Genomic DNA, 11,590 nt, shown 5'->3' with positions numbered 1-11,590 from the left:
GCAACAGAAGGAAGAAGGGAGAGACCTGTTGCAGTCACGCCCCCAATCCAACCAGCACATTCAATCACCAAAAACTTGTGAGAGAAAGAATGTCTTGCAGCCTAGTGGTTAGAGCAGGGAGCCGACAACCTGGGAAACCAGGATTCCAACTCCACTACTGCTCCTTATGATCTTGGGCAAGTCACTGAACTAGATTTTAAGCCCTAGTATACCGTACCTGAATGTAACTCACCTTGGACCACTATCATCTCAAATATCATTTAAACTTTGGAAATGAGAAATCAACTCAGAGGTAGTGAAAAAGTGAATTGCACAACAGTGGAGCTGAGGTGTAGAAAGCTAAACTGAGAGTTCAGGCAAGGCACACAGGAGGGGGAAATTAAGGGGTGCTTGTTCTGAGATCGCAAGGCTCGTGGAGAGAAAGAACAGTGAACGGCTGTGCTGGTTGACTGGTATGTCTGCTTTAAATGCAAGACTCTTAAGACCTAAGCTCTTTGCTGGAGGATGTAGTAACAGCCGTAAAGCCCCCCCCTAAACACTTCAGAAGAGACTGAAAGCCCTTCTGGCAAAAGAAACACACAGCGGTTAGCATATCTGGGTTTAAAAAAAGGTTTGGACAAGTTCCTGGAGGAAAAGTCCAGTCTGTTATTGAGATAGACATGGGGAAGCCACTGCTTGCCTCTGAATTGGTAGCATGAAATGTTGCTACTAATTGGGTTTCTGTCAGGTACCTGTGACCTGGCTTGGCCACTGTTGGAAACAGGATACTGGGCTAGAGGGACCATTGGTCTGACCTAGTATGGGTCCCCCATTGTTTAACTGATGGTGGTGGGGGGGGGGGGAGGGAGACGGATAGAGACAGCCTTCCCCTATTGTGTGAGAGAGGAAAGGGGCAGTTGTCCAGTCAGATTTGGTAATTAAAAGAGATTTTCGTGATGAGTTCTCTGTCTCACATCATACAGAGGTCATCAGGTGATCTCCAAACAGTGCAGACAGGGAGCTATGGGGTCCTGGGATCCCTCTCATCAGCCCCAAACCTCCAGACGCTCAGTCTGGGTCTATAGACGGCCTTCTTTTCTCTTAGAAACACAAACATTAATACTCTTCTGAAAGGTGGACCTTCTCTCCCATAGCAGGAAGGGTCAGAGAGAAAGGACTCTGCCCATGACACCTTCTCTTCATATCATGTCATTGAAACAGAAATCTCCTCCTCTAGAGCACTTCAAGAAATTGAATTGTATGAAGTTATAGAGGACAATTCTGTTCATATATTTTTTAAATGATAATAAAAATAATTGCTTCCATGGACTGTGGGACCTCTAAAGCCACTTTAATAAATTTATTTATTTATTTTTTGTTACATTTGTACCCCGCGCTTTCCCACTCATGGCAGGCTCAATGCGGCTTATTTATTCATTCCATACTTACTATAGTGCTTTAACTGGCAAGCAAGGCACAGGGGTTTACACTTCTAAAAAAAAAAATCATAAACAATGAAATAAGAAGAAAAAGAACTACAATGTGTAATAGGAAAGAACCGCACCTTGAGTATTGTGTTCAATTCTGGTCACCGCATCTCAAGAAAGATATAGTAGAATTGGAAAAGGTGCAGCGAAGGGCGACTAAAATGATAGCGGGGATGGGACAACTTCCCTATGAAGAAAGACTAAGGAGGCTAGGGCTATACAGCTTGGAGAAGAGACGGCTGAGGGGAGACATGATAGAGGTATATAAAATAATGAGTGGAGTGGAACAGGTGGATGTGAAGCGTCTGTTCACGCTTTCCAAAAATATTAGAACTAGGGGGCATGTGATGAAGCTACAGTGTAGTAAATTTAAAACAAATCGGAGAAAAATATTTCTTCACCCAACGTGTAATTAAACTCTGGAATTCGTTGCCGGAAAAGTGGTGAAGGCGGTTAGCTTAGCAGAGTTTAAAAAGGGGTTGGACAGTTTCCTAAAGGACAAGTCCATAAACCACTACTAAATGGACTTGGGAAAAATCCACAATTCCAGGAATAGCATGTATAGAATGTTTGTACAATTGGGAAGCTTGCCAGGTGCCTTTGGCCTGGATTGGCCACTGTCGGGGACAGAATGCTGGGCTCGATGGACCCTTGGTCTTTTCTCAGTGTGGCATTACTTATGTACATTCCTACAACAGAAATCCAGATCATATATTTCCAGAGTAAATGGGTTCCAGCACACAGCCAGAGGAAGTCCGACATCCCTTTCACGCATATTTCCTGTCTCTTGAGAAACTGCTCTTAACTCATCCCTATTTGCCCTGAGAGAAACCCAGGTTTGCCAGTCTGTCCCCCTCACACTGAACAATATGGGACAAGGGCCATCCTGGGGTCCACAGCCACTGCCCCTCACACATGCTTGTGACGTCTGCATTTGTGCTGCTGAACCATCTTGCTGACATCACTCTGGAGGCCCCCAGGTCACAGGAACAGGCCGATCCAGTCCTGGTTCTATCTGACTGTATTTCATAGCAATGTACTTTTGTTTGTTTTTAGGGGAAGTGAATACCGGACAAGTCCCAGCGAGCCTGCCTGGTTGATCTGGGTGCGGCAGAAAGCTTAGGTGGTGGGGGAAGTGACATTCCCCGATGAGACTCATCCATTCACACACAGTTACAGCTAACTTCAGTAGCGAAAATACAGAAGAGACTTAATTCAAAGGCTTTTCATGTAAAGCAATCTTACTGACCTGTAAGAGAGGTTTGCCATGGACAGCAGGATGTCGGCCACAAACTGGATCCATTAGCCAATAAAGCTGGAGCTTAGAACCACCTTTTAAGAGGGTCCAGGAGCCCCCATCACTAAGCCAGCTTACTTCCCACCTCAGGGTGGTCCCCAGCCTTGCCAGGTTCATTAGAGAGGGGATGGAAGGGGTGTGTGGCTGACATTCTGCTGTCCACAGTAAACCCCTTTACAGGTAATTAAGCTCACTTTCTCCTTGGAGAAGCAGGATGAGTCAGCTACACACTCCCAAGCAGAGGGATGGAAAGGGTGGGATATGGAGGTGAAGGTTGAGTGTGGCCACCTTTTACAGTCCACTGGAGTGCCGTGGTAGGATAAAGCTGTCAAGAGAAGAATGAGTGACTGAGGAAAAGAAGCCCACATGCCAAACAAACAATGTCTTAAGAAATGTATTAGACTCAATGGAGCTGAGGTTGCCCAAGAAACAGAAAAGCATTTGCACCAAGATAATAACCAGAGGACCAGGAACAGTGTGATTTACTATCATACATTTATAGCAAAAGGATTAACAAAGCTATGTTCACTCCCGAGACTATGGAGTGTTGACGACTGGCCCAAGATAACAAGGAGCAGAACAGAACGATCAGGGCAGCATGTATGCAGCCACCTCTGGGGTGCCACCTATGTGTATAATATTGTGTACAAATATATTTGTACTTTCCCGACTTCTGTAGCAAAACAGACCACATAAACCGAGCAAATGCTGCCAACTTTCTTAGCTTCTTGGGGCCCCAAACTTGTTCCTGGGGTCCTCCCCCAGGATGGAAGCTCTCTTTGGCACCATGAATTACAGTCAGCACAGCAGCAAGTCTCAAGTGAATTTCTGAAGCTCTTCTGGGCAGCTTCATAATGACAAATCCTCATAAAACAGGAACCCACTGTCTCCCAGCCTAAGTGATCAGTTAACCCTATCCATGTTCTCAGCAGCAGATATCCAGATAAGAGCCTGCTTGGCTTACATATAAGTTTAAATGGCCAGTTCTAGTTTAAAGGTATATCTGAGTAACTTTCTATTTCCTGCTAAGCATCTGTAAATGAGTATTTTGTGAGCCTTCCCTCAATTTATGATACTATGACAATCTGCAGGTCATTATTCAGTGTTAGTGCAGGGTGCACTGGGGGGAGGGGTGATCAATCAGTGCAGGGTGCACTGGGGGGAGGGGTGGTCAATCAGTGTTAGTGCAGAATGCACTGGGGGGGGAGGGGTGGTCAATCAGTTTTGGTGCAGGGTATAGTACTGGGGGTACAAGACATCACACACACAATCAGATGCTGATTCCTTTGAACTGCGCATACTCTTACCAACGAAGCAGATAAAAAAATAAGTCCATGAAATATACAATTTAAGTCACTCAGCATTTTATTAACAAAATAAAGCTCTATATTTACAATCTTTAAAAATATATTTATATATGTGTGTAAATATATATATAAATTTATGTATACAGGATTCTAGCCCAGAAGAATATTTGCTTAGCTCTGTACTGAGGGGTGGATGACACTGTCACAGATTTGAGCTCCTGTTCCCTAAAATCTAGGACACAGAGACAGATTCTCCCCAAACATCAACACCAACATCTGACCCTCTTTCACCCACCCCCAGCCATAGTGGAAGGGATCTGACCCTCTTTCACTCACCCCAGCCGTACTGGGATCTGATCCCTCTTTCACTCATCCCCAGATGTACTGGAAGGGATCTGACCCCCCTTCACTCACCCTCAGCCATAGTGGAAGGGATCTGACCCTCTTTCACTCACCCCAGCCGTACTGGGATCTGATCCCCCTTTCACTCACCCTCAGCCATTCTGGAAGGGATCTCACTCTCACTCACCAGGCTGCTGGCATCGGCATTTAAAAAGGAGATAGAGCAGCTTTTAAACTAGAAATGGGGGGAAGGCCGACAGTCGCTCAAAAGCACATGGTTCAGGATAAGGTATCTTTCAAATATATCACCAAAACAGGGAAGATAGGGTATCCTGATAGTGAGGTTGCAAAAGAGACCGTAGTAGATCAGGTGTCCTTAAATAAAAATCAGACAAAAGATTGCAAATTAGTACTGTTAAGTACTGAGCATGATGTAAATAGGAACAACAAACATAGTTTGAAATGCCTATATGCGAATGCCAGGAGCCTAAGAAATAAGATGGGAGAGTTAGAATATATTGCATTAAATGAAAAATTAGATATAATAGGCATCTCTGAGACCTGGTGGAAGGAGGATAACCAGTGGGACACTGTCATCTGGGGTACAAATTATATCATAGGGTGGATCGAATTGGTGGAGGGGTAGCATTGTATATTAATGAGAGCCTTGAATCAAACAGATTGAAAATTCTGCAGGAAACAAAACACTTCTTGGAATCGCTGTGGATTGAAATTCCATGTGTAAAGGGGAAAAGGATAATGATAGGAATGTACTAACGTCCGCCTGGCCAGGAAGAACAGATGGATGCAGAAATGTTAAAGGAAATTAGGGACGCAAACAAACTGGGCAACACAACAATAATGGGTGATTTCAATTCCCCCGATATTGACTGGGAAAATGTAACATCGGGGCACGCTAGGGAGGTAAAATTCCTTGATGAAATCAAAGACAGCTTTATGGAGCAGCTGGTACAGGAGCCGACGAGAGAAGGAAAAATTCTAGACCTAGTCCTTAGTGGAGCACATGATCTGGTGCGGGAGGTAATGGTGCTGGGGCCGCTTGATAACAGTGATCATAATATGATCGGATTTGATATTAGCTTTGAAGTAAGTATACATAGAAAATCAAATACATTAGCGTTTAACTTTAAAAAAGGAGACTATGATAAAATGAGAAGAACGGTGAGAAAAAAACTTAGAGGAGCGTCTGAGAGGGTCAAAAATTTACATCAGGCGTGGATGCTGTTCAAATACACCATCCTGGAAGCCCAGGCCAAATATATTCCGTGTATTAAAAAAGGATGAAGAAAGCCCAAACGACAGCCGGCGTGGTTAAAAAGTGAGGTGAAGGAAGCTATTAGAGCTAAAAGAAAATCCTTCAGAAAATGGAAGAAGGAACCGATTGAAAATAATAAGAAACAGCATAAGGAATGTCAAGTCAAATGCAAAGCGCTGATAAGGAAGGCTAAGACGGACTTCAAAAAAAAGATTGCATTGGAAGCAAAAACACATAGTAAAACTTTTTTTAGGTATATTAAAAGTAGGAAGCCGGCAAAAGCATTGGTTGGACCGCTAGATGACCGAGGAGTAAAAGGGGCGATCAGGGAAGACAAAGCCGTAGCAGAGAGATGAAATGAATTCTTTGCTTCGGTCTTCACCGAGGAAGATTTGGGTGGGAAACCGGTGCCAGAAATGGTATTCAAAGCTGATGAGTCGGAGAAACTTAATGAATTCTCTGTAAACCTGGAGGACGTAATGGGGCAGTTCTACAAACTGAAAAGTAGCAAATCTCCTGGACCGGATGGTATTCATCCCAGAGTACTGATAGAACTGAAAAATGAGCTTGCGGAGCTATTGTTAGTAATATGTAATTTATCCTTAAAATCAAGCGTGGTACCGGAAGATTGGAGGGAGGCCAATGTAACGCCGATTTTTAAAAAAGGTTCCAGAGGAGATCCGGGAAATTATAGACCAGTGAGTCTGACGTCGGTGCCGGGCAAAATGGTAGAGACTATTATTAAGAACAAAATTACAGAGCATATTCAAAAGCATGGATTAATGAGACAAAGTCAACATGGATTTAGTGAAGGGAAATCTTGCCTCACCAATCTACTACATTTCTTTGAAGGGGTGAACAAACATGTGGATAAAGGTGAGCCGGTTGATATTGTGTATCTGGATTTCCAGAAGGTGTTTGACAAAGTACCTTATGAAAGACTCCAGAGGAAATTGGAGAGTCCTGGGATAGGAGGTAGTGTCCTATTGTGGATTAAAAACTGGTTAAAAGATAGAAAACAGAGAGTAGGGTTAAATGGAGAAGGGTAGTTAGTGGTGTTCCCCAGGGGGTTTGTGCTGGGACCACTGCTTTTTAACATATTTATAAATGACCTAGAGATGGTAGTGAGGTAATTAAATTTGCTGATGACACAAACTTATTCAAAGTTGTTAAATCGCGGGAGGATTGTGAAAAATTACAAGAGGACCTTATGAGACTGGGAGACTGGGCGTCTAAATGGCAGATGACGTTTAATATGAGCAAGTGCAAAGTGATGCATGTGGGAAAGAGGAACCCAAATTATAGCTGCATCATGCAAGGAGTCACGGACCAAGTAAGGGATCTAGGTGTTGTCGTTGATGATACGTTGAAACCTTCTGCTCAGTGTGCTGCTGCGGCTAAGAAAGCAAATAGAATGTTAGGTATTATTAGGAAAGGAATGGAAAACGAAAATAAGGATGTTATAATGCCTTTGTATCGTGCAACCGCACCTCGAATATTGTATTCAAAGTTATTCAAAGTTTTTAAATCGTAAGAGGATTGTGAAAGACTGGGAGGATGGGCATCTAAATGGCAGATGACGTTTAATGTGAGCAAGGGCAAAATGATGCATTTGGGGAAGAGGAGCCCAAATTATAGTTACATAATGCAAGGTTCCACATTAGGAGTCACCGACCAGGAAAAGGATCTAGGCGTCATCGAACATTGTGTTCAACTCTGGTCACTGCATCTCAAAAAAGATATAGTGGAATTAGAAAAGGTACAGAGAAGGGCGACGAAAATGATAAAGGGGATGGGACGACTTCCCTATGAGGAAAGGCTAAAGCGACCAGGGCTCTTCAGCTTGGAGAAAATGCGGCTGAGGGGAGATATGATAGAGGTTTATAAAATAATGAGTGGAGCTGAATGGGTAGATGTGAAGCGTCTGTTTACGCTTTCCAAAAATACTAGGACTAGGGGGCACGCGATGAAGCTACAATGTAGTAAATTTAAAACGAATCGGAGAAAATTTTTCTTCACTTAACATGTAATTAAACTCTGGAATTCGTTGCCAGAGAATGTGGTAAAGGCGGTTAGCTTAGCAGAGTTTAAAAAAGGTTTGGCTGGCTTCCTAAAGGAAAAGTCCATAGACCATTATTAAATGGACTTGGGGAAAATCTACTATTTCTGGGATAAGCAGTATAAAATGTTTTGTACTTTTTTGGGATCTTGCCAGGTATTTGTGACCTGGATTGGCCACTGTTGGAAACAGGATGCTGGGCTTGGTGGACCTTTGGTCTTTCCCAGTATGGCAATACTTATATACTTATGCCCTGCCATTCTGGGATCTGACCCCCTTTCACTCACCCCAGCCATACTGGAAGGGATCTGACCCTCTTTCACTCACAGTCAAGCTTCGTTGCTCTGGTCACAAAGTGGAAACCTCACTATGCCCAGCTAGTTAAGGAGGTGTTTAAAATCTGAACCACCATATCTTTCTGGCTCTTGGGCTGGTGGTGGTGGTGGTGGTGGGGGGGGGGGGGGGGTTATTTGCCCTTTTTCTGGAAAAAGGGATTATAGGAATAATGTCCAGGGACTTGAGTGTGTAGAACAGTTTCACATGCTGAACTGGACTCTTATAAAATTGACCAGGGGTGTCCACAGTACAAAGTGGGCAAACAGACAGGGGCAATTCTACAAAGTGAGAGCTGACATTTACCTAGGTATGCGTGCACAGACGTGCAGGAATGCCAAGATCCCGCTAAGCGCTATTCCGTACATATATGTATCTCTTACTTAGCGTGTAATTTACAGATAGGCAGAGTCTGGGTGGGACTCACACACACCAAACTTATCTCTGGCATAAGTGCTCAGACCTAAATCAGAGGAGCGTCCTTTACTTCTATAGAGGAAAGCAGAGATTAGAATTTACCCCTATGGAACTAACTTTTAGGCAACATGTATTCTGGTGGTTCAAAACGGGTGAAGCAGGGGCGTTATTGCCCCTTATGTAGGCTACTTTCCCTGGGGCAATTTTATACCATCATATAGGAGCATACGGTGTCCTTAATTCACAGGACAGGGTTAATCGAGTCCTGAGTTTACTCCGTTGCATTCCCTAAGAAAAGCATGACTACAAGTCCCAGAATGCACTGTGGGGGAAAAAAAAAAAAATCCTGGACTGGATCAACCCTATCCTGTGAATCTGGATCCAGTTGGCAGCCTTAGGCTTAGGTGCCCTGCTGTAAAACTCCCCTGCACATGTGGAAGGGTTATGAACCTTCCATCCAGCAGACATTTCCATGGGTTTGAAGCAGGAGCTTCTCAAAGGGGGTGGGGGAACAGGTGTCAGGTTGTCCTCCCGAGGTAGGCGTGAAAGTGCTCGCCTGCCATCTTCATACACATGTGTAACCTGTGGCTTTCAGGATATCCCGTTTGAACACTAAGGTCCTTTCACACTGCTGAGGACATTATCCTATCTGGGAAAGACATTCATTCAGGAAATGGGAAAAGCTGTGGGACTTGAGCTTCCGAACTGGCACAATATTAAGTCACAGATGTGCTCCGTTTTTGATGGAAAGATGGAGAACCAGTGACTATGCAGACGGTCATGAAGGAGTTTTCTAGAATAAAGCAAGCATAAAGTCCAAATATTACACAACCTCCCCCACCCAGCAGGACATGTAAGTTCTGGATACAGTTCTCTACTCATACACACATCTCCTACATTTCTACAGATGCTTAAAACATCAGGGATCATGTTTTCTGCTCCTTCCCTTTCTGACTGTCCCACTCTTGTGGCTTCTCTCACCCCTGCTAATGTCTATTGCAGGTCTCTACAGTCTACGTTCTACAGTCCTTTCTGTGAACCAAGTTCTCTTCTTCTTCAGCTTGGTATGATCACCTCTGGTCTTTGAGCGTTTCATTCTGTGGAAAAGGCTTCCTTCTGGGGTCAGTTGAGAAGGGATAAGTTCTGAATTCCACAGATTCAAGCTTATAAAGGGGTGACTCTTATAAAGAGTTGGGGGTCAAACCCAGAACGCAGACAGGAAGGACTAGACCCGAGACTGAGGTACTTACTCCAGTTTGAGAAAGGGGAGCAGTTATACTGGAACTTGTATTTTATGGAGAGGGTAATTTGTTTTTCTGTGTCGTAGTCTTCATGTGACCCTGCCTCCCTTTGACGGATGCTATAAGCCCCACTGGCATCCCCCTCCAACATCGTCCTGTCAATGTCCCACCCCTCATAGAGGTTCTTCAGTCCGTGAGAACCACCAGCTCCCCGTCACTCTTCTCATCCCCCTCGGAGTCTTCATCCCCACTGTAGTGGTACTGATCGGGGTCTGCTACCTCCCCATCTTCTGACTTAAGGCTACGTGTGTTGATGATGACAGGCATACTAGGGTCACTGTCTCCAGGGTGGCCGTGATCCATCCGCGCTGATGTCAGCGCAAGACCCATGCGTTGAGAATAGGCGCTGGAGCTCATCTGTGGTTGCGTCTGCTCGGGAGGCCTGAAAAACAGGATGCCCAATCACACCCCGTTTCCACACCAGAATCACGCTCGGTTTGCCCACCCCACACATTAACACACGGACGGGGCACTCACGGCATGACGTAGCTCTGGCGGGTGTCCTGACGGCGGTTTTTCATCAGCGCTTTGTACTCTCCGACACGCAGGCGCTTCCCCTCCACAATGCAGGTGCGTTTGGGCCGCGGTTTGTACTTGTAATCGGGATACTTCTCCAGGTGCTGCCGGCTGAGCCGTGCCTGCTCTTCATAGTACGGTTGTTTTTCCACATTACTCATGGACTTCCAGCGGGAGCCTGAGAGACAGATGGAGGGAGAAAAATGTAACATTAATGAGCGCGATATCCCCGTCTGATCATCCTACAGGCTCAGAGGACGTGTGACAACACTGCTTAAATCTACTGTCCAGAGGGTGGGCACATCTGGCAGCTGATTTTCAAACAGAAACTCCCCGCAAAGTCTCTGCTGAAAATTCGGGCCAGCAGAGGAACATATATAGTTTATAGTCGCTCTGCAGCAGGTACAAATTACACACAGGAAAGTATCGAGTGAAGGAGTCACCTAATGGTTAGTGCCGTGGCCTGAGACCCAGCGGAACCAGGTTCAATTCCCACCGCAGCTCCTTCTGACTCTGGGCAAATCACTTAGGACCCCTTTTATAAAGCGGCGGTAAGCCCAACACGGGCTTAGCGCTCGCCAAACAGGAAGTACCGTTCAGTTACCGCAGCAGCCCGGTGCTACAAAAATATATTTACTGCTGGGTTAGAGCGGGAGCCCCTTACCGTCACCCGAAATGGCCACGTGGCCAATTCCTGCAGAAAAGAGAGACTGACCTTTTACCAGCTACGGTAAAAAGGGGTCTCTGTGCATGTCAAAAACACGTGCCGATGCCAGCGCGGGCCCCCTTTTGCCGCAGGCTGGTAAAAGAGGTCCTTAACTGCTTTGAATGTAGTTGCAAAAACCTCAGAAAGGCGGTATATCAAGTTCCGTTTCCCTTTCCCCCTTTCCCTTATGACATCACAATATCAGAAGTGAGCCAGGTATTGGGCAATCAAGCCATTGTGACATCACTGATGAGGTTGGCTCTTATTGGTGGAATGAGTGGAGGAGTAGCCTAGTGGTTAGTGCAGTGGACTTTGATCCTGGGGAACTGTATTGGGCAATCAAGCCATTGTGACATCACTGATGAGGTTGGCTCTTATTGGTGGAATGAGTGGAGGAGTAGCCTAGTGGTTAGTGCAGTGGACTTTGATCCTGGGGAACTGTATTGGGCAATCAAGCCATTGTGACATCACTGATGAGGTTGGCTCTTATTGGTGGAATGAGTGGAGGAGTAGCCTAGTGGTTAGTGCAGTAGACTTTGATCCTGGGGAACTGTATTGGGCAATCAAGCC

General features: G+C 45.2%; 1 protein-coding gene across 2 annotated transcripts in view; it reads right to left on the bottom strand.

Annotated features, from left to right (window-relative positions):
- Positions 1-7,933: 7,933 nt before the first annotated feature.
- Positions 7,934-11,590, bottom strand: part of SOX13 (SRY-box transcription factor 13) — a 73,060-nt gene continuing 69,403 nt past the window's right edge. For both annotated transcript variants that reach the window (XM_030221882.1, XM_030221883.1), the window contains exons 13-14: positions 10,276-10,492; positions 7,934-10,180 (exon numbers count right to left, since the gene is read on the bottom strand). In XM_030221882.1, the coding sequence (XP_030077742.1) occupies positions 9,925-10,180; positions 10,276-10,492 (473 nt within the window). In that variant the 3' untranslated portion in view covers positions 7,934-9,924. The remainder of the gene's footprint in view (positions 10,181-10,275; positions 10,493-11,590) is intronic.

The sequence above is a fragment of the Microcaecilia unicolor genome, chromosome 12 (genome assembly GCF_901765095.1).
Source record: "Microcaecilia unicolor chromosome 12, aMicUni1.1, whole genome shotgun sequence".
NCBI classification, from domain to species: Eukaryota; Metazoa; Chordata; class Amphibia; order Gymnophiona; family Siphonopidae; genus Microcaecilia; species Microcaecilia unicolor.
Note: the sequence above shows the minus strand (reverse complement) of the source record. Positions and strands in the feature narration are given on the sequence as shown.